This window comes from Bubalus bubalis, chromosome 21, assembly GCF_019923935.1.
Source record: "Bubalus bubalis isolate 160015118507 breed Murrah chromosome 21, NDDB_SH_1, whole genome shotgun sequence".
Classification (NCBI taxonomy): domain Eukaryota; kingdom Metazoa; phylum Chordata; class Mammalia; order Artiodactyla; family Bovidae; genus Bubalus; species Bubalus bubalis.
Genome location: NC_059177.1, coordinates 6646138 through 6669840, shown reverse-complemented (window position 1 = coordinate 6669840; position 23703 = coordinate 6646138). Strand labels below are relative to the sequence as shown.

The 23703-nt window shown below is 46.5% G+C and overlaps 2 protein-coding genes across 2 annotated transcripts in view; one reads left to right on the top strand and one right to left on the bottom strand.

Moving 5' to 3' along the window:
* GPD1L (glycerol-3-phosphate dehydrogenase 1 like) overlaps positions 1-22279 on the bottom strand; it is a 66402-nt gene extending 44123 nt beyond the window's left edge. Inside the window, exons 1-2 of the mRNA XM_025273050.3 lie at positions 22119-22279; positions 5678-5855 (exon numbers count right to left, since the gene is read on the bottom strand). Of these exons, the coding sequence (XP_025128835.1) occupies positions 5678-5855; positions 22119-22165 (225 nt within the window). The 5' untranslated portion in view covers positions 22166-22279. The remainder of the gene's footprint in view (positions 1-5677; positions 5856-22118) is intronic.
* Positions 22164-22796, top strand: LOC123465267 (basic proline-rich protein-like). Its single transcript, XM_045164000.1, has one exon. The coding sequence runs from the start codon at positions 22164-22166 to the stop codon at positions 22794-22796; it is 633 nt and encodes a 210-aa protein (XP_045019935.1).
* Positions 22797-23703: the final 907 nt, after the last annotated feature.

The window sequence follows — 23703 nt, the reverse complement described above, 5'->3', positions numbered from 1 at the left end:
AAACTAATCCCATCACCATAAAACCTGAGACTGCAATGGAGGCTGAACAACACGCTGCTGAATAACCAACAAATCACAGAAGAAATCAAAAAAGAAATCAAAATTTGCATAGAAACGAATGAAAATGAAAACACAACAACCCAAAACCTGTGGGACACGGTAAAAGCAGTCCTAAGGGGAAAGTTCATAGCAATACAGGCACACCTCAAGAAACAAGAAAAAAGTCAAATAAATAACCTAACTCTACACCTAAAGCAACTAGAAAAGGAAGAAATGAAGAACCCCAGGGTTAGTAGAAGGAAAGAAATCTTAAAACTTAGAGCAGAAATAAATGCAAAAGAAACAAAAGAGATCATATTAAAAATCAACAAAACCAAAAGCTGGTTTTTTGAAAGGATAAATAAAATTGACAAACCATTAGCCAGACTCATCAAGAAACAAAGGGAGAAAAATCAAATCAATAAAATTAGAAATGAAAATGGAGAGATCACAACAGACAACACAGAAATACAAAGGATCATAAGAGAGTACTATCAACAATTATATGCCAATAAAATGGACAACGTGGAAGAAATGGACAAATTCTTAGAAAAGTACAACTTTCCAAAACTCGACCAGGAAGAAATAGAAAATCTTAACAGACCCATCACAAGCACGGAAATTGAAACTGTAATCAAAAATCTTCCAGCAAACAAAAGCCCAGGTCCAGACGGTTTCACAGCTGAATTCTACCAAAAATTTAGAGAAGAGCTAACACCTATCCTGCTCAAACTCTTCCAGAAAATTGCAGAGGATGGTAAACTTCCAAACTCATTCTATGAGGCCACCATCACCCTAATACCAAAACCTGACAAAGATGCCACAAAAAAAGAAAACTACAGGCCAATATCACTGATGAACATAGATGCAAAAATCCTTAACAAAATTCTAGCAATCAGAATCCAACAATACATTAAAAAGATCATACACCATGACCAAGTGGGCTTTATCCCAGGGATGCAAGGATTCTTCAATATCCGCAAATCAATCAATGTAATACACCACATTAACAAATTGAAAAATAAAAACCATACGATTATCTCAATAGATGCAGAGAAAGCCTTTGACAAAATCCAACATCCATTTATGATAAAAACTCTCCAGAAAGCAGGAATAGAAGGAACATACCTCAACATAATAAAAGCTATATATGACAAACCCACAGCAAACATTATCCTCAGTGGTGAAAAATTGAAAGCATTTCCTCTAAAGTCAGGAACAAGACAAGGGTGCCCACTTTCACCATTACTATTCAACATAGTTTTGGAAGTTTTGGCCACAGCAATCAGAGCAGAAAAAGAAATAAAAGGAATCCAAATTGGAAAAGAAGAAGTAAAGCTCTCACTGTTTGCAGCTGACATGATCCTCTACATAGAAAACCCTAAAGACTCCACCAGAAAATTACTAGAACTAATCAATGACTATAGTAAAGTTGCAGGATATAAAATCAACACACAGAAATCCCTTGCATTCCTATACACTAATAATGAGAAAACAGAAAGAGAAATTAAGGAAACAATTCCATTCACCATTGCAACGGAAAGAATAAAATACTTAGGAATATATCTACCTAAAGAAACTAAAGACCTATATATAGAAAACTATAAAACACTGGTGAAAGAAATCAAAGAGGACACTAACAGATGGAGAAATATACCATGTTCATGGATTGGAAGAATCAATGTAGTGAAAATGAGTATACTACCCAAAGCAATCTATAGATTCAATGCAATCCCTATCAAGCTACCAACAGCATTCTTCACAGAGCTAGAACAAATAATTTCACAATTTGTATGGAAATACAAAAAACCTCGAATAGCCAAAGCGATCTTGAGAAAGAAGAATGGAACTGGAGGAATCAACCTACCTGACTTCAGGCTCTACTACAAAGCCACAGTTATCAAGACAGTATGGTACTGGCACAAAGACAGAAATATAGATCAATGGAACAAAATAGAAAGCCCAGAGATAAATCCACGTACATATGGACACCTTATCTTTGACAAAGGAGGCAAGAATATACAATGGATTAAAGACAATCTCTTTAACAAGTGGTGCTGGGAAATCTGGTCAACCACTTGTAAAAGAATGAAACTAGAACACTTTCTAATACCATACACAAAAATAAACTCAAAATGGATTAAAGATCTAAATGTAAGACCAGAAACTATAAAACTCCTAGAGGAGAACATAGGCAAAACACTCTCTGACATACATCACAGCAGGATCCTCTATGACCCACCTCCCAGAATATTGGAAATAAAAGCAAAAATAAACAAATGGGACCTAATTAACCTTAAAAGCTTCTGCACATCAAAGGAAACTATTAGCAAGGTGAAAAGACAGCCTTCAGAATGGGAGAAGATAATAGCAAATGAAGCAACTGACAAACAACTAATCTCGAGAATATACAAGCAACTCCTACAGCTCAACTCCAGAAAAATAAATGACCCAATCAAAAAATGGGCCAAAGAACTAAATAGACATTTCTCCAAAGAAGACATACAGATGGTTAACAAACACATGAAAAGATGCTCAACATCACTCATTATCAGAGAAATGCAAATCAAAACCACTATGAGGTACCATTTCACACCAGTCAGAATGGCTGCGATCCCAAAGTCTACAAGTAATAAATGCTGGAGAGGGTGTGGAGAAAAGGGAACCCTCTTACACTGTTGGTAGGAATGCAAAGTAGTACAGCCACTATGGAGAACAGTGGAGATTCCTTAAAAAACTGGAAATAGAACTGCCTTATGATCCAGCAATCCCACTGCTGGGCATACACACTGAGGAAACCAGAAGGGAAAGAGACACGTGTACCCCAATGTTCATCGCAGCACTGTTTATAATAGCCAGGACATGGAAGCAACCTAGATGTCCATCGGCAGATGAATGGATAAGAAAGCAGTGGTACATATACACAATGGAGTATTACTCGGCCATTAAAAAGAATACATTTGAATCAGTTCTAATGAGGTGGATGAAACTGGAGCCTATTATACAGAGTGAAGTAAGCCAGAAAGAAAAACACCAATACAGTATACTAATGCATATATATGGAATTTAGAAAGATGGTAACAATAACCCTGTGTACGAGACAGCAAAAGAGACACTGATGTATAGAACAGTCTTTTGGACTCTGTGGGAGAGGGAGAGGGTGGGATGATTTGGGAAAATGGCATTGAAACATGTAAAATATCATGTATGAAACGAGTTGCCAGTCCAGGTTTGATGCACGATACTGGATGCTTGGGGCTGGTGCACTGGGACAACCCAGAGGGATGGAATGGGGAGGGAGGAGGGAGGAGGGTTCAGGATGGGGAACACATGTATACCTGTGGCGGATTCATTTTGATATTTGGCAAAACTAATACAATTATGTAAAGTTTAAAAATAAAATAAAATTGAAGAACAAAAACAAACAAACAAACAAAAACCTGAGACTGCAGAGCCACGTGGCAGAGCAATTCTCCTGGGTTCCTTTATCCTACTGTTCTCTGACCAGGCATCCTTTCCCAGCAAAGTCTCTTGCTTTGCCAGTTTGTGCGTCTCCTGGGACAATTCATTTCTGAGTGTTAGACAAGAGCCCCCTTTCAGGCCCTGGAAGTTGTCCCCCTTCCTGCAGTGGGCATATTATTATTTATAAGTTTATTTTATTTATGTATTTATTGGCTGCAGCCCACAGCTTGTGGGATCTTAAGTTTCCCAACCAAGGACCCTGCATTGGAAGTGTGGAGTTTTACCACTGGACCAACAAGGAAGTTCACCATATTAATTATTTTAAGGAGCTGGGAAAGATTTAGGGAAGAGGGTGACAGAGGATGAGATGACTGAATGGCATCACTGACTCAATGAAAACCAAATAGGAGTTGCCCTTATGTAAAAACATTTACATTTATAAGGGAAATCTCCATTTGTAAGGGGAGGGGAGGTCTCCCTCCAAGGGAAGAAGAGGAAGGCCAGATCTCTAGAACTCTCAAAACTGGGAAGGTAAAGATTAAATTTGCATAACAACCTCTCCTTTGTTTCTTGTGCTTTCCTGCTCACCTCCCATAATTGACTCTCCCCACCCTCAACATCCTTTTTCTTGCTTTTTGGCCATGGCCTGAGGCATGTGGGGTGATCTTAGTTCCCTGATGAGGGATCAAAGCCACGTCCCTCCATTGGAACCTCAGAGTCTTAACCACTGGACCACTGGGCAAGTTCCCCCCATCCCCTTTTTTTCTTTAGCTGATGATTATCTAAGGTAAGGACTTCTATCTTTTGGGTTACAAAGTTTTCCTGGGTTTCCCCTATGCATTTTTTTTTTTTAATTGCTCAGAGGTATCCAACTCTTTGCGACCCCATGGAGTGGAGCCCACCAGGCTCCTGTGTCCAAGGAATTCTCCAGGCAAGAATCCAGGAGTGGACTGCCATTCCCTTCTCCAGGGGAATCTTCCTGACCGTGGGATCAAACCCATTTCTCCTGCACTGGAGGTAGATTCTTTACTACATGTTATTCAGACTTGTGTCAACTTAATTGCTTAGGCCAGACAGTAGAACCTAGAAGGGGAGAGAAAAATTACTTCCTCCAGAAAACCTGAAGTCTCTTGAATTATGAGAAAATTCATTCCTGTTGTTTAAGACACCCAGTCTATTTTACTTTGCCATGGCAGCCCTAGCAAGGACCAAAGCAAGGCCCATATTCACAATAAAGAAAGTGAAATTGCTCAGCTGTGTCTGACTCTTTGCGACCCCATAGACTAGCTCACCAGGCTCCTTCGTCCATGGGATTTTCCAGGCAAGAGTGTTAGGGGAAGCACACTGATTGAGACCGCCCACCCTGGCCAGGCACCATAGTAACCATTTGCACAAGTTGTTTTATGACAGGAGATCCTGATAAGGAATAGGAAACTAATACGCCACCACCAACCGGAAGAGTTCGGGAAAGGTCAAAAGGAGACACCGCGTGTCCGTCCACTTCCCAGAATCCCTCTCGCTAGCATCCATCTCAGCTGAGCGATGCGTGCTCCACCAGGAAAGACTATGAATTAGAATGATTGGCCAAAGACCACCCGGAAACTAATCCCATCACCATAAAACCTGAGACTGCAAGCCATGTGGGAGAGCAGTTCTCCTGGGTTCCCTTACCCTACTGCTCTCCACCCGGGTGCCCTTTCCCAATAAAATCTCTTGCTTTGTCAGCACATGTGTCTCCTCAGACAATTCATTTCTGAGTGTTAGACAAGAGCCCAGTTTTGGACCTTGGAAGGGGTCCCTCTTCCTGCAACAAGAGTACTGGAATGGGTTGCTGTTTCCTTCTCCAGAGGATCTTCCCGACCCAGGGATCAAACCCAGGTCTCCCACATTATAGGCAGACACTTTACCATCTTAGCCACCAAGGAGGAAAACCAAAACAGAGCAAGCAATGAACTTGGTGGTAGAAAGGAACATGAGACTGGGGAAGCAGTTTTCCCACCCCCACCCCCACCAAGTCCTAGGTGCTAACTCAGTCAAGCCTAACTTTCAGAATGAACCAAATGAATTGGGTTGGCCAAAAGGTTCATTCTGGTTTTTCCATAAGATGTAGTTGGAAAATCTGAGTGAATTTTTTTGGTCAACTTTTTACCCAATACTTTTTACCCCCAAATCTTACCACATTTTCTGGCAGCTTGTGTCCAGGGAGATATTTCACATTTTCATGGTCGTTATTTATGATGTCTGTCAGTTTTCTCCCATTAACTGTTTCTTCAAAGACCCACATCTTGACCGTGGAGGCAAACTTCTGAAGTTTCTTGACATTATTACCAATTATTTTTGCAACAGCTGAACCCCTGCAAAAGAAACGATGGAAAAGAAAATGATTAAAAAATAATAAAAATTTTTTTAAAAAGAAAGAGAATGATAAATTCCCTTAAGCAGAAGAGAAAAAGCACCAGATTATAATTCAGAAGACTTGAGTTCTTATTCAAGCACTGAGCTTAGAACTCAAGATATGATATTGCCTCAGCTGAAACTTGGTTGTTTTCACTTGGAAATATCACCCTGTGGTCAGGAAAGCCTCAGAATTTGGCACAAGGTCAAAAAGTACCTCCCTTTGAGACCAGAAGGCATCAACCTTTCTTGGAAGAGACTATCACAGGTGGAAGAGAAATCCACCTGAAAGATAGCATAAAAATAACACTTCGGGGCTTCCCTGGTGGCTCAGTGTTAAGAATCCGGCTGGCAATGCAGGGGACCCAGGTTCAATCCCTGCTCCAGGAAGATCCCACATGTAGTGAGGCAACAAGGCTTGTGCAACTCACAGGCTCTAGAGCAACTACTGAAGCCCATGTGTCTTACAGGCTGGGCTTTGCAATAAGAGAAGCCTCTGCAATAAGAAGCCTGAACACCGCAACTAGAGAGTAGCCCCCTGCTCACCTCAGCTAGGGAAAGCAACAGAGACCCAGTGTAGCCAAAAATAAAATAAAGAAATCTTGAAAAAAAAAAAAGTTCAAGGGTTCCCAGAGTCTCCAAGGCCATTAGGCCATATTTCAAATACATCAAAAGAAGATTCATATGCAATTACTGTAGAATAAGCTGTGTTCTGGTGAACTCCACCAGGGCCCAAGTGGAGTCATAAAGGAAAGACAAGATCCAAGTGGATTCAAGAAAAACAGCAGAGCAAGGGCTCCAGGTCTGGTCTCCCCAGAAGCCACCCAAGCAGCCTCTAAAAGCTCCCTTTTTTCTGCATCTCTATTCACCAAACATATTCCGGGAATGAGTCAGTCACCCACAGGCTTTCCCCTGAGGGAAGAGAAGATGCCAGTTCATGCTAGTTGATGCCAGTCCTCTGCACAAGAACTGTGGGTGTGCAGCTGGTTCCCACGGCAGAGATGTTGCTGGTCAGCTCGGCACCTGTGCCTATTTCAGGGATGTGCTGGGTGCAGCAATTTGGGCCAGGGGTGGTACCTAATCCCGGCTAAGCCAATCAGTTTCCTTTTCAGGATTTTGAATGGAAAAACAGTTTGTTTCTTAGACAACCTTCCTGGTGAGAGGAGCAAAGGAAAGAAAGGCCCGGAGCACCTGGAGAATTCATATGTCAGTGCATTCGTTATTTTTTCTAACGATTATTCTTAAGACAGTTTGGAAAATGAGTAAGGGGTAATGACAGAAAGGGGGCAGGACCAAACGGATAAAGAGATGGAGAGGGTTATCCTTGTGTTTATCTTTGGCTGCACAATAGACGATGTGCAACTGTAGCTCTCTGTGAAATCCTTATTCTATGCCAGCAGGACAGTTTATTAGCTAAATATCCGTTAATCCAATTCTCCTCTGACACTTCATAGAAGAAAAGGCCAAGAATCTCCCCACCATCACTACCACCTTTATCCTAATGTTTATCCTGACAATTCACACAAGGTCAAAGAGACCAAGTGTGATTCTGATGAACTCAGCAAACCGAGAGGGGTAGGGATCTCTAAGACACTAGGAACCCAAGTTTAGTAGAGCCAGTGAGAAAATAAACTAGAACCACAAGCGCCCTCCCCACGGTCCAGTCTTCCTGGAATACACCTGCTTCTCCCTTCACAGTCGCCTCCTGGAGAAGTCAAGCATTTGCAACTAGGGACAAACCTGCTGTAGTATCTGCTGAAAAGTTAGTTAAGAAAACTTAAATAACAATTGGAACTATTAGAAACTAAGCCCACCAGACAGACCCTGTCCTATGGTGCTCAAAGGGGCTTAGGACAGAAAACAATGAGAACTCCAGGTATACTGTTCACTCCTGTAAGCTCGTCAGGACCTCGTTCTACCTGCTCCTTAGTTTCATCAACGCCTTCATTCAGTCTTTCATTCATGCACTGATCTCGGTTGCAAAAAATGTCTTGAATACCTATTGTGTATAACGCATTTGGCTGGAAGCTGGCATTACAAAGCAGTGCTCTCAGAAGCTTGCCAACCACTTTGGGACTTCACTGGGATCCAGTGGCTAAGACACCACACTCCCAACACAGGGAGCCCAGGTTCAATCCCTAGTCAGGGAACTAGATTCCACATACCACAACTAAGACTTGATATAGCCAAATTATATAAATTAATATTTCAAGAAAAAAAAAAGCTCCCTACATGAGGCAGGAGGTAGAGGGCCTCCCAAAGTAAAGCAATTGGAGATTCATTCCCTTTGGACCAAAACTCCAAGGTGAGAACAGCAGGACAATCAAAGGAGGAAGTTGGACCCTGCCCAGATGACATATTTCTCATTCTTGAAGTCAGGAGCTCTCTCTGACCACACATGTGCAGAGAGGCTCCTTGGAGGCTACAGGGGAGTGATGCCAAGGGATGTTCCCTACCCATATGCCTTTTTGGTACAATCCATCTAGGCTTAAAGATGTACGTGCACACATCTGAGGATCCTGAGATATATCAAATATGGGCTGTGAATGCAAACCAAAATGATCGGCCAGAGGAAAACCATCAAGAAATGCCCCATAAAAGTAATTCAAACTGCCAGGAGACTGTGACTCAGGGACTCTCCCTCTGAGTCTGCCCGTGTGTGTATCCATACACTGTACTCTTTTCCTCTTAATAAATACTTGCTTCACTACTTCCTGTCTTTGTGGAAGTTCTTTTCTGCAGAGCTGAAGGGCCAGGGCTCCTGTCACTGACCACTGGTCTAGTGGCTAGGATCTGGTTGACCTCGATCTGGACTCAGTCTCCAGCTGGGAACCCAGGCCCTGCTCCAAGCCCTTGCAGGCGGAGGCCACCTGAGATCACACCCACTTAAGAGAGAACAAAGTAAAAGGAATTCACAGTCCTGTGTGTGATAAGAGGTGAAGGGGAATGAGGGACACATGATTAGAAGGGTCAACTGCGATGGACTTTCAACACAAGGGACTCAGATGCAACCCAGTTCATGCACGAAAAGTCTCGCACACCCAGCATTCAGCTGAGAGAAACGATGGACAGATCTGGCGTTGGGGGCGGGGGTGGGGGCCACGGGGAGGGTGGTCCAGGGAGAAGACATGAGAATAGTCCCTACGTCTGCAGAGAAGTAAAGGGGCTTCACACCCTAGGGACGGGAAGAACAGGCAAAGCGGAGCTTCCAGCCAACACTGAGCCAACCGCAGGCACGTGAGGAGTGGGGCCAAGCCAAGAACTAACCAGCTGATCCAGAGATGCACAAGCAACAACATGTGCGTGTTATTTTCAGCACTGCGTTGGGGGAGAGTGGGCTATTTTGCAGCAGGAGCAAAGGGATGTATCAGATACGCAGCTAAAGGTAACTCCAGGTGATTCTGGGCCAAGCTGTTGGCTCTGTCACTCCTGGACGGGGTGGGGGATGCGGGTGGGGAAGAAGCAAGAAATTCAATTCACTGAAGAATCTAGGGAGATGGACAAAAACAGTAATACATAAGGCCTAGTCTTGTTCTGTCTAAATAACAAACTTTTTTAGGTGGTTGGGGGGAGGGGTAAGCAGACATCAGAAATGAAAACGCTTTATCTCTTTCAGTACAATCTCCATTTGAACCAAGTATTTTCTTTGCTGTTCACCATTTCTGTGTTGTTTATAAAACCTCAAAAGTATATAATTCACCTCAGCATAATAAAGATGATAAATTCTGTATGACAAGAATATATATTTACCACCAAAATGGGGGGTAGGGGTCTGGAGGAAACTCTTGGAGGTGATGGATGTTTATTATCTTGATTGTGGTGACCATTTCACAGGTATATGTGTGTCTCCAAACCCATCAAATATTTATGTCTCACCCAGTTTTCTCCAAACCCATCAAATATTTATGTCTCACCCAGAATTATCAAGTATACCTGAGTAAAGCTGGGGCTTTTAAAGTATAATCCATACCCAAAAACTCTTCTGTGGCTCTGAAACGGTACTAAATATGTTTGGGAGTGGGGAGATGAATTGGGAAATTGGGATTGACGTACATACATTACTATATATGAAATAGATAACTAATGAGTACCTACTGTTAGCACAGGGAAGTCTACTCAGTGTTCTGTGGTGACTTGAAAAGGAAGAAAATCCAAAAAAAGAGGGGATATATGCGTGTAGCTGATTCATGATGACGTAAAGCAGAAACTAACACAAGGTCGTAAAGCAACTATACATACATGCTAAGTTGCTTCAGTTGTGTCTCACTCCTTGCAACCCTATGGACTACAGCCCACCAGGCTCCTCTGTCCATGGGATTCTCCAGGCAAGAATACCGGAGTGGGTGGCCATGCCCTCCTCCAGGAGATCTTCCTGACCCAGGGATCGAACACGAGTTGCATTGGCAGGTGGTTCTTTACCACTAGCCCACCTGGGAAGCACTAAACCGTACTAAAAATTAATTTAAAATTTTTTATAAATTAAAAAAAGAAAATGCGTTTGTCACATTTGTGTAAGGAACGGGATCAAATAGCAAAGGGAGTGTTTTGCAGGAACCTGTGTGTTTTGAAAGGAACTGGAACCCACGTATAAGGGACAACCTTGTCTTAAAAATGTGTCTAGCTTACAGAGGACCAGTCCAAAAACATGCACGGATCCATTAGAACTGAGCTTAAAATTAAAACAGAAAAATACTGCAGGCGGTGCGTGGCTTGGCCGCAGTGGGAGTTGGGGTCCCACAGCCACGATGGTGAAGCCTGTGTGTTTCAGGTCTGTTCTGTCACTGCCCACGCCCGGTCAGGTCACGGGCAGCCATCACTCCACACACCCACTCGCCTGCCTGCTAAGCGCCAGGTCTGCGATGGACGGCGGTGCTTCACAGCGTGAGGAATGGGGCCGGCGGTACTCCCATCAGCTGAGTGCCGCCCACACACACAGAGTGCCAGGTGGCACCGACGCACGTGTGCCCTTCTCCGCTCTCCTGGCCCCCGAGGAGCTGCAGCTGTCTCATGTGAGGGCTACCGTGTTTTCCACCTCCCGGGGTCTGCGAATTTCCCTCCGCAAAGGAGGAGGCTGCCTAGATGATAGTTTTGTTTCCATTCTACATGGGGCTGCTATCTTCTACTTGCAGCATTTGGAGTGCTGTTACAAAATTTTACTTTTCAGTCAACTTCTAAAGACAGTGCAAGTGAATAAGCAGGGCAAAAGTGACTGGGCGGTTTAAAAGAGGTTTAAATTCCATCTCAACCTCCACATGGCAGATTAAGACATGACCCAGGAGGCTCAGTCACTCTGACCTTGGGTCCCTGGACCAGGTAGTGGCAGCAGAATCATGAATCATCTTAAGTCTTGGGTTTCAAGATACAGACTAATTTCCAATCTCAGCAATGTTATGCTAACGAAACTGAAAAGGGACTTGGGTGGAGGTACTTCCCTGGTGGTCCAGTGGTTAAGGCTTTGCCTTCCAATGCTGGGGATGATAGGGGTTTGACCCCCGGTGGGGGAGCTAAGATCGCACACGTCTCATGGCCCAAAACACAGAACATAAGCAGCAGAAGCAATACTGTAACAAATTCAATAAACACTTTAAAAATTTTCAAAAAAAAAAAAGCAACAATAAAGGGACGTGGGTAGGAAAAGATGCTCCAGTGCCAACTGGGTGCACACTGAGTATGTGACACAGAGCTCATCACATCTTTTCAGCAGCCACATTATCCCCATTTTACAGATAAGGAAGTCGAGGCTCGGAAAGAGTAAGTTACCCGGTTGTGCTGTCCATCCGGAGCCAGCAGTTCTAAACCAGAACGGTTTCCAAAGCCCACACTTTCTACTGATTTCAATTTGCTGAGGGATAGAGTAGAATTGCAGAGAAGGCAATGGCAACCCATGCCAGCACTCTTGCCTGGAAAATCCCATGGGCAGAGGAGCCTGGTAGGCTGCAGTCCATGGGGTCGCTAAGAGTTGGACGCGACTGAGCGACTTCACTTTCCCTTATCACATTCATGCATTAGAGAAGGAAATGGCAACCCACTCCAGTGTTCTTGCCTGGAGAATCTCAGGGACAGGGGAGTCTATGGGGTCGCACAGAGTCAGACAGGACGGAAGCGACTTAGCAGCAGCAGCAGCAGCACACCTGTTGCAGGGTGGGGGGAGGTTAATGGGGGGGAGGAGGTGGTAAAGTGGGGGAGGGCAGGGGAGGTTGAGAAAGGAGCTGAGGAAAGGGGAAGAGGAGAGAGAGGCAGGTAGGGATGTGCTGACTACCAGGTGTCAGGCACTGCTGTTTATTTGCTTTGTTTTTTGATTGACACGTAATTGACAAATAACATTGCATAAACTCAAGGCATACATCACGTTGGTCTGATACATTTATATGCTGCAATCTGTTTACCGCCAGAGCACTGTTTTCAATACCTCATCCACGTTATCTGTTTCAAGCCTCAGCAACCCTCTGAGGCAGGGACTATCATGATCCCCGTTTTTTCAGTGAGGACACTGAACCCCAAGGATCAAACAGGCAGGTGGTCAGCGGAGGAGGAGAGATCTGCAACCTAGCCATGTCTTCACCGGGCTTCCCTAGTGGCTCAGCTGGTAAAGAATCTGCCTGCAATGAGGGAGACCTGGGTTCGATTCCTGGGTTGGGAAGATCCCTTGGAGAAGGGAAAGGCCACCCACGCCAGTATTCTTGGGTTTCCCTGGTGGATCAGCTGGTAAAGAATCTGCCTGCAATGAGGGAGACCTGGGTTCGATTCCTGGGTTGGAAAGATCCCCTGGAGAAGGGAAAGGCCACCCATGCCAGTATTCTTGGGCTTCCCTGGTGGCTCAGCTGGTAAAGAATCCACCTGCAATGAGGGAGACCTGGGTTCAATTCCTGGGTTGAGAAGATCCCCTGGAGAAGGGAAAGGCCACCCACGCCAGTATTCTTGGGCTTCCCTGGTGGCTCAGCTGGTAAAGAATCCGTCTGCAATACAGAAGACCTGGGTTCAATCCCTGGGTTGGAAAGATCCCCTGGAGAAGGCTACCCACTCCAGTATCCTGGCCTGGAGAATTCCATGGACTATATACCCCGTGGGGTCACAAAGAGTGGCCACAACTGAGCAACTTTCACTTCATATGTCTTCACCACTCTGCTCTCTCTCCCTGGGTCCCAGATGGACAGACACTCACCTCCTGAAGGTCCTAACCTCCACTAGGCAACATCCCCAACCCCTTGGTGCTGGCTCCTCTCTTCCTCTCCAAAAGAAGTGATATTTTAATCAGCCAAGGGACAAGATACCTATCCAGGCAGGCTGACAATTCCCAGAACTGCACAGTGCAGAAGCTTTCTGGTCCAGAAAGGACCCCACAAGACCATCCCTCTTTAACCAAGGAGGAAACTCTCCAGGGAGAACAAACAAGGGTTCAGCTAGACCCTTCCCATCCCATGCCCAGAGTTGATCCAGCCTATGTATCCGCCAGGCTCCTCTTTCCATGGGATTCTCCAGGCAAGAATACCGGAGTGGGTTGTCATTTCCTTTTCCACAATTTTGGTTTAAATAACATCTACTTTCTTATTCCTAAAAGCTATTCATGAAAGATGAAAAAAACAAATATAAATAACTCACTACCAGAGAGAACCACTGTTAACATTGTGCGTAATTCTTTGCAGCTAAGGGCTTTTAGAGTACAATCAAATGCCAGAGTATTTAGATGCAAATGTGAAAAATAAAGTATTTTAAAAATAGATTCAATTTGGTGAATGCTTATTTGACCTCTGGATAGGGAAGCTTCCTAAGTTTAAAATCAAAGCTAGCAACCACAGAGGTGTGAACAACTTCACACAGAAAAAGGAGAGGGAGAAGCAGATGAAAAAAAAGCCTGTCTATCAAAATCTAAACTGCAGGAAAAGTCTAAGATAGAATGCTACATTTAACAGAAAACAGGATGCAAAAGTGTACCTAACATAATCATATGCAATTAACAAAATACATACTACCTCACACCTGTCAGGGTGGCTACTATATTAAAACAAAACGAAAAAACAAGTGTTAGTGAGAATGTGCAGACATTGGAACCCTTGTGCTCTGCTGGTGGGAATGTAAAATGGTAAAACTGCCATGAAAAACAATACAGAGGTTCCTCAAAAAACTAAAAATAGAATTACCAGCTGATCCAGCAATTCCCCTTCTGGGCAGACACCCAAAAGACTTGAAAACAGAATCTTGAGAGGTATTTGTACACCAATGTTCATAGCAGAATTATATACGAGAGCCAAAAGATAGAGGCAATCCAAGCGTCCACTGATGGACAAAGAGAAGGTGGTGTATATATTCAATCATTCAGCCTTAAAAAGGAAGGAAATTTTGGTACATGCTACAAGGGAAACATGAGGACATTATACTAAATGAAATAAGCCAGTTATAAAAAAAAAATCACTGTATAATTCCACATATGTGAGGAATTCATATGAACTCTTTCTGGAAGTTGGAGTCCAGTCACCACACGGAGGAGCCCAAGCTTGCCTGCTGCAGACAGAAACATGTGGCTTGTCTGCCCCATCAGCCTGGCCAAAGCCCACCCGCTGTGAAAGGGAGTATGGAGGACCACGAGCCCCAGCCCACTCCCCACCCGACTGCTGCCTTACCAGTGAGCCCAGGAGAGACCAGCACAGACCCACCCAGCTTAGCCCAAACTGCCAAGCCCCAGAATCAGAAGCCAATCAGTGATGGCTGTTTGAAGTCAGGAAGTCTCAGGGGCAGATAGCTGGGCAGCAGCAGATAACTGATGAAGTCCTGGCACCCAACTGTGGAAGGCGCTGAGCCCCAAAGTGCAGAAGGATGGCCAAGCGCCACTAGGAGAACCCCAGAGGAGCTGGGGGAACGTCAGGCTTAGCTCCTGATGTCATCAAGCCCTGGGAGTCAGGGATGAGGGGAAGAAGAAAGATCTGGAGGTGAGGCACCTGACACAGCTTCCCACCAGCAACCACAGAGAAACCTGGAGACACTATACAGAGAAGAGCTGGTGGATACATGACTCTCTAAACAATGGGACATGTCTTCAAAAAGAGTGGGCTCACCTGGCCACTGCTCTGAGACGAATGAGTGGAAGTGGGCGGTGATGGATTTCCCTCTCAAATACAAGACTTTTCTAATGACTAATTTTCTAGATTAATTTTAAGATCAGGTACCTTATTAACGGGGCTTCCTTGGTGGCTCAGTGGTAAAGAATCCACCTGTGAGGCAGGAGACGCAGGAGATGCGGGCTGGATCCCTGGGTGGGGAAGATCCCCTGGAGGAGGGCATGGCAAGCCACTCCAGTATTCTTGCCTGGAGAATCCCATGGACAGAGGAGCCTGGCGGGCTACAGTCCATGGCGTTGCAGCGTCAGACATGACTGAAGCGACTGAGCACGCATGTACCTTATGAACAGTCAACTGTGATCGTGTCAAAACCGCAGGAGGAGGGATGCCTGCTGTGGAGGGAAGCTGAACAGGATCTTTTTTTTCCAAGACTTTTGCCACCAAGGAAGTCCCTTCAGGACGATTTTTAAGACCTCACTTCAATTTGATTTTTCTTAAATGGAATATTGTTTATACTAGACTTCTTTAGGGAGGGTAAGATATTCAATTTTTTTGTGCAGATGGGATTTGTTCAGATAAAAGTATGCGTCTCAGTAAAAATGGTTAAGAATTAGGAACTTCTCTGGCAGTCCAGGGGTTAAGACTCCACATTTCCACGGCAGGGCACGTGGGTTCGATCCCTAGTCTGGGAACAAAGATCCCACATTCTGCTCGGTCATAGCCAAAAAATTAAATAAAAATGATAAGAATTTCTAGAAACACGCACACTGAAGTTAGAGGGATCTGCGTTTCAATTCTATTGTATTAACCACTGACCTTGAAAAGTTTTCCAATCTCAATCTCATCATCTAAAATAGGGATAATAATAGTACCACATAGGCTTATTATTAGATATACCTGCTGCTGCTGCTAAGTCGCTTCAGTCGTGTCCGACTCTGTGCAACCCCATAGACAGCAGCCCACCAGGCTCCTCTGTCCCTGGGATTCTCCAGGCAAGAATACTGGAGTGGGTTGCCATTTCCTTCTCCAATGCATGAAAGTGAAAAGTGAAAGTGAAGTCGCTCAGTCATGTCCGACTTTTAGCGACCCCATGAACTGGAGCCTACCAGGCTCCTCCGTCCATGGGATTCTCCAGACAAGAGTACTGGAGTGGGGTGCCATTGCCTTCTCCGAGATATACCTGAAATAGCACATATCCCAGACACAGAAAATGCCCATAAGTGGTAACTGCTATAGTGATTATCCCCTTTAAAGACGAGGAGGAAATGAAGAATGATGAAAGAGGACTCAGATAGGAAAACCGGACTCACCCCCCAGAACAGCTGTGATGTTCTTACTGCACAGAAACAGAAATAGGTGTATCAGCCTGGAAGGTGTTTTCAGCCTGGCTGCTCGGGGAAATGGGTCTCCTCCCAGGTCACCCCTACCCATCGCCACCCACCCCCACTTCCAGAGCAGAGGCATGTCAGTTCCGCTGCCTGTGGACAGGGAAAAGGTCATTTTTGACCTCAGAGGAGCTCACACACCGATGCTCAAATCGGTTCAAGCTCTCCATGTCAGGATACAGCAAGAATCATCAGTGACACTGAGTAGCACAGACAAAAAAGGATGACACGGGGGATGAGGAGCCATCCAGGCTATATTCAGATGCTTCCAGCAGGACAAAGAGTCACCCACATGTCCAGCTTCGGCCATCAGTGCAAAGTAGGCCAAAGGCCTCCCTGACCTTCAGTCCCAGGAGTCAGTCAAGCTGTGAGGTGACAGTGTAAACAAGGGCAAAAGATAACTTCTAGGAACACCTCCTGCTCTCTGATCTCTTCCCCTCCTCTGCCTCTGTTCCTTGGCATTTTGTGATCAGCACTGGCTCTCAGGTAGAAGCAAGCTTCTCACTGAAAATGATAAGAATTTATAGAGACATGAACATTGGAGTTAGAAGGATCTGCGTTCCCACTCCACCTTATTAAACACTGACCTTGAAAAGGTCCATTGTGTGACTTAATAACAGTGCTGGTCAAAGATGACCCAACTAACAAGAGTAACATTTTTTCATTAGCTGACATTTACTGAGTGCTAGTCGCTCTGCACTCTCCTGAAAAAGTGAAAGTCACTCAGTCCTGTCCGACTCTTTGCAACCCCATGGACAAGAAGTCCATGGAATTCTCCAGCCCAGAATACTGGAGTGGGGAGCCTTTCCCTTCTCCAGGGGATCTTCCCAACCCAGGGATTGAACCTAGGTCTCTCCTGGATCACCTCATTTCATTCTAACCATGATCCTAAACAGCAGGTACCAATGTCAGAACCTGACCCTTGGAGAGAAGCAGTTTGTTCAAGGACCTAGACTGCCAGGGTAAGAAACCAGGAGATCGGGGTGCTGCTTCCTGCCTCACCCGGCCTCCCAAGGAGGTTTGGGGTGTTTCTGGATTTAGCTCCCAGGCACAGAGGTGGGGCTGCAGATACAACTGAAACCAAGTGGGGCCCTGTGGGGCTCCCAGGCACAAAGGCCTTTCTGTGTACCGTTTCTGGTAGGCAAGACTCCAGCCATTATACCTTTCCTGAGTTCCAAAGGGTGGATTTGAACAGTTGGCTAATCAACCAAGAAACCACCTAAGGCAAGATTAAAGGGACTAGAGCAGCTCATCAAGGTTAGAAGACCAACCACCTGAGATCCAGCATGCTCCCTGATCTTGTCAGCAACCCCATCTTTGACCCACTGTTATAAAAACCCTCATCAAGTTCTCTGGAAGAGACACACAGCTTTTCCAGGCAGAAGCCTGGTGTGTCCCCCTTTGCCTGGCCAGGTAATAAAGCTGTCCTTTTCTGCTTCTCCCACAGCTCTGGTCTGCAGGGTTTGGTTCCGCATCGGTGCACAGAGAGGCCGAGCTCTCACTAACACAACCCTGAGGTTTTAGTTCTCAAACTGCATCTTAGCCCTGTCTCTGGGTGGCTGTCCCAAGGAGAGATCTCCTGGAGATCTTTTTGCTGAAGGAACTGTGTTTCATCTTTGCAGGAATTTAGGAGGTTTTTGTTTTTTCCTTTCAGTTGCTTTTATGAGTCATCGGGACCAGGCCCATGAAATGCGGTGCTGGTTAGGAAGCACCTCCCTGCAACCCTGCAGTGGGCAGCCCAGTAGGGCTCAGTGAGGTGGCCCAGCCTCCACTCTCACCAGCTGTAAGTGCAGGAGGGCGGGACAGGGCCTGTCATTCTTCAGGTATCTGCATAGTTATAGATGATCATTTACATTGTGGGACGAACTTAATGCGAGCCACCTTATAGCTACAGATGTAACACCTTCATTTACCTAAGCATTCTGAGCAACTTCAAGTTCCCAAGTGTAAACACTGCTTAGGCAACTTCCTATTCCTGAGAATCTGGAAGGGTCTGTCTTTTGGTAATCTGTTTTAAAATTAGCGGAAGATTGGGTTCAGTGTTTGTGGAAAAGATTGTGGCTCAGTGTTTAAGACTCTGTGCTTCTAATGCACGGGGTATAGGTTTGATCCCTGGACTGGGAACTGGAACTAAGACCCCACATGCCTTGTAGCAAGGCAAAAAAAAAAAAAAAAAAAAAAGTTAGCAGAAGGCTAAAGTCTTCCCTGGTGGCTCAGACGGTAAAGCGTCTGCCTACAATGTGGGAGACCTGGGTTCGATCCCTGGGTCGGGAGCCTGGTCGGAGGAGCCTGGTAGGCTACAGTCCATGGGGTTGCAAAGAGTCAGACACGATTGAGCGACTTCACTTTCTTTCAAAGTCCCTGAAGGGAAAAAAATCTGCCCTGCCCTCAGGGAATGTGTTTCAGCAAGTTCAGATTCCTTGGTACTAATTCTGGTTTAAATGGTAAAGAATCTGCCTGCAATGCAGCAGATCTGGCTTCAATCCCTGGGTTGGGAAGACCCCCTGGAGAAGGAAATGGCAACCCACTCCAGTATTCTTGCTTGGAGAATTCTATGGATAGAGGAGCCTGGAGGGCTATAGTCCATGAGGTCACAAAGAGTCAGACATGACTGAGCGACCAACACACACACACAATTCTGGTGCATGTGGTCTTTGGACCATGTTTTAACAAACACTATTAAAAACACTGGATTCCACTTTGCTGTCAAAGGTCTGTATAGTCAAAGCTATGGTTTTCCCAATAGTCATGTATGGATTTGAGAGTTGGACCAAAAAGAAAGCTGAGCACCAATGAACTGATGTTTTCAAATTGTGGTGCTGAAGAAGACTCTTGAGAGTCCCTTGGACAGCAAGGAGATCAAACCAGTCAGTCCTAAAGGGAATCAACCCTGAATATTCATTGGAAGGGCTGATAGTGAAGCTGAAGCTCCAATCCTTTGGCTACCTGATGTGAAGAACCAACTCTTTGGAAAAGACTGTGACGCTGGGAAAGACTGAAGGCAGAAGAAGGGGATGACAGAGGATGAGATGGTTGGATGGCATCACTGACTCAATGGATATGATTTGAACAAATTTTGAGAGGGAGTGAAGGACAGGGAAGCCTGGCGTGCTGCAGTCCATGGGGTTGCAGAGTCAGACACGACTTAGCAACTGAATAATAACATTAAAAACACTATTTAAAACATCTAATCTTGGGACTTCCCTGGCAGTCCAGGGGTTAAGATTCCATGCTTCTACTGCAGGGGCGTGGGTTTCATCCCTGGTCGGGGAAATAAGAACCCACAAGCCACAGGAGGAAAATAAACCTAAAACGTCTAATCTGTGGCAGATATTTCATTCCACTTTGTATTTCTTTTGAACGTAATCTTCCAAGTCCTTATCTATCTGTGACCTGAAGGTGGAGACGGTGTCCATTGCATTCCTACCCCTGGAAAGACTACTATATCTGCATGGAGCAGACAGGCAAATGTCTATGACCAGAGTTGAACACTCAGTGTGCCCCTGGGGAGCCTCTCTGTGTCATTTTCTGTTCCTAAGTTCCTGAATCTCTCTGCTGAGGTCGTGGAACCTCTCTCTAGGAGTGGCGTGGCTCTGTACCCGCGACAGAGCCTGGGAAACCTATGACTGTTCCCATCTGATCCCTTCATTAATAGAGCCCGGCAGCCAGGCCAAAACATCGGCGCATTTCTCAATTGCTCTGCTCCAGTGTCACTAGCCAAGTTCCACTCCGTTTCCTTGATCCGGAGCAAGCCAAGAAAAACAGTCAAGTACATCAGAGTGCAGCTGCGGGAAGGCAGCCCAAGTCAGAGATGGGGGCAGGAGGGTCATTTCAGGACTCTAGCTCCAGGTCCGAATGCCGCGTGGCCCAGTCATTCTATTTCTCTTGCACCTTGCAAAAGAAGGAAAAGGTGCTGTTATCTGTGGTTCTGGGGCCTCTTTCGGAAGAGGAAACTAGGTTAAAGAACACGCGATGAATGGGCGTGTTTCCAGGCTCACAGTCCATGAGGCAGCCGACATTTCACTCAAGTGCCTGGGGATAAGAACTGGTAAACTCCAGCAGCAAGTCCAGATGAAGCTGTGCAGTGGATAGTTACCGACTCAATTAAATGTAGGACAGAACATTTTGTTGTGGTTGAAAACAGTTTACAGAAAAGTGCAAAATATCCTAATATTTGCAGGGATGTGAGATAAAATACTACTTGTAAACATTCTCTAGCATCTGATGGAATTCTTCCGGAAAGAACAGAATAAACTGATAACACCGGTTTTCCTCCAGGAGGTACCTTAGGAGACAACTGTGGGTTGTCTTGGAACTTGGAAGATAATTTTTTTTTTTTTTTTTGGTGGGTTCTGGGGTACCTTTCAAACAATGTGAATTTTTGCCAAATCATATATAATTACATTTCTTCATTAAAAAATGAGTTTGGGGTGACTTCCCCAGTGGTCCAGTGGTCAAGTCTCCATGTTGCCAATAGACGGCAGGGGTTGGGGGGCAGGTCGCAGCGGTGAGAGAGGGGAGGGTTGGATCCCTAACTGTGGAACTAAGATTCCACATGCAGCTCATTATGGCCAAAAGATTTTTTTTTTAACTTAGTTTGTGTTTATTCATTTAGTATTTACCAAGTACATGCCTAGCTCTTGCTGTTCTCAAGAGCTGGAAGGGGAGGAGTGGAAACAGATAATCAAATAAGTCATCACCTGTGACAGATGTTTCCAACAGGGCACAGGGCTCCCGGCCTCGCTGGGATGGAAAAGTGGCGAATCAGAAAAGGTTTCCTCCAAAAAGTACTTTCTGGACCAAGTCTTAAAGAGGAAGACCGAGTAACTAGTACCAATTTCTGTAAGACTGCTACAAGCGTGAACTATGAGTGTGCGGCCACAGGACTTAAAGGACATCACTCTTTTAACTATTCTTATACCAGTCCCTCGAATGTGGGAAAAATAGCGGGCAGCCATGGAAAAAGATTGAAAATACCAGATGCTATACCATATTCTGCCTCCTCGCCCCCAGCCCACTTTCCTCTACAGTCACCCAAACACACCAAATAATCCAACTGTATTAAGTCTGAGAAAGGGAACTAAAAGGGCCAACGTTTAAAGTGCTTATGAGAACTCCTAGCACAGCGGAGACGCAAAGCTTCGCACACACTCACCCTTCCGCCCCGCCCCCCCAGGTAAGAATTCCCAAAGCCCTTGAGCTACTGGAGGAGCCCAGGCTGTAGGGAACTTGGATTTTCTTCCCGATATGTTACTAAGATACCAGACTTAGCAGAAGCCTGGAGCCGGACCTGCAGTTGGAAGGGCAGAGCCGGCCCCGCCCTCGACCTGCATGGCAGGCACCCTTCATCCCTCTCTGCCTCGGTTTCCTTGACACGGAAACCCCCAGGAAGAACGCTCGAGCCTCCTACAACTCCTCTACCCAGGCTATCTGCCCAGGAGAAAGAACATCCTGAGGATGTTGCGTAAACCCCCCGGGCGTGGCAAGCAGGTGGCCCCCGTGCGTCCGCTGCCTGGTGCCGCGAGCGAAGACAGGTGCCCGCGGGCACGCCGTCCCCTCTCTCCGCGCCGCCTCCAGGAGCACGCGGGCTCTGGGCCTCCCAAGCTGGTGCCTCGGCGCGGCCTCCCCGGGCGCGCGGTGCCCAGCCGGGCCGCGACGCTGCCTGCCCCGCCTCCCCACGCGCGGTGCCGGGTGTCCTCGCCGCGGCGGGGACGCGCGCCCTCGCTCGCCCTGGAGAGGGGCTTCCTGGAGGCGGAGTCCGCGCCGCCCGCCCGCTGCCGCTCACCAGTTCCCCGAGCCCACGATGCACACTTTCAGGGGCGCCGCTGCCATGGTTCAGGCCGAACGCTGCAGACCGGCGCGCGCCTCCCGGCTCGGCTGCCCGCCTCCACCCGCTCGGCATGAACCCGCTGCGGCGCACGGCGGCCCCGCCCCGCCGCCTCTCGGCCAATGGCCACGACCACCCCCGCCCGGGCGCCCGGGGCCACAGCTGACAGCCCGGAGGGCCCGCCCCGCCACTCCCGAGAGCCACTGCGCACGCCCGGCCCCGCGAGGCCCCGCCCAGCCCAGCGCGAGGCCTCTCGGGACTTGTAGTCCACCTCCCCAGACCGCCTCTCCCGCCGCGCCACGTGCAGCTCTAGCTGGTTGCGCCGAGACTCGCGCTCCGGGCGCAGGGGACGCACTGCCTTACCCGCGGAGCAGGCATGCTCTGGTGCCTCCCGCTCCACCTGTCTCGGGAGGTGCTGCCAGGCTGCAATTTGAAGCCAAGAGAGGACTCTGGACTCTAAAGTCGACCCGGCTTGGGCCAGAGCCCCAAGAGGCCACTTTAGTTTCTTCAGACTCTGCCTCACCTGTGGAAACAAAAAACCGCCTGGCACCACCGAACTTGGCGGTGGCCATGTATCTTCTGAGGCCTTTGAGAATTGACCGAGAGTACCTGCCTTCCAGGGTGGGAACTTTCTAGAGTCGGGGCGGGGCGGAGAGACCTGGGTACAGGGGCATCGCCCTCACCCACTGGCTTGGCAGGACTTGGCTCCTCAGTGGTCTTCGCTCCAGGGCACCGGAAGGGTTTGAGGTTCTGAGGCCTCGCTTCCCTCCTTCCTGAGAAACTGAACGTTGTGTATCCATTCTGAGCATCTCTTTCCACCAGGCGCAGCGCTGGACCCTGAGGAGGAAATGAAGTGGTGTGAACCAGAGATTCTCAACTCCACTATAGCTTTGAGTCTCTGGAACTTTTCAAAACCTCCACGCAAAGGCATCACCTCAGACCGATTGCATCAGAATCTCCCGGAGTACAGACATCCGAATTTTTTAATGTTCAGGGGGGTGACTACAAAAGGACTCAAGATTGAGAACCAGAGAACTAAAATGTCAGAGCCTGGCAGAGGAAACAAATGCTCTAGTACCTAGAAAAACATTAGGCCTGTTAGTTTGATGCCCAGAGGATTAACTGGTATTTTTGCTACGTCTACATTATATGAAAATTTTACTTCTATTACTTATGGTACTAACTGAAGAAACTCCCTAGAGAGAGAGTGGGTGAGACAAAGCATGCTTTCCAGTCCTCACTGGTGGCTTGCTCTCAATTCTTTGCCAGAAAAGATACCAAAGCAGGAATAACTCCAAAGGTGGACTATCTAAACTTTATTCATTTTTATCACCTTGCATTTGGGTTTGCCTAATTCAATGATGAACTCGTACTTGAGGCAGCATACATTGCCAAGATTTATGCCAAGTGATCAGTTCATGTTTAACTTTTGCCTAAAAGATTTATGCCTCATGTGGACACTCGGTTTCCCCGATGTTGCAACTGCATCTGCTTGAAAATGAGTGATCTGGCTGTTGTGTGAACTCATCTTGCAGAGCATCAT

Excerpts from the sequence above, each read along its gene's own strand:
- LOC123465267 (XM_045164000.1), top strand. The coding sequence starts at position 22,164 with ATGGTTCAGGCCGAACGCTGCAGACCGGCGCGCGCCTCCCGGCTCGGC.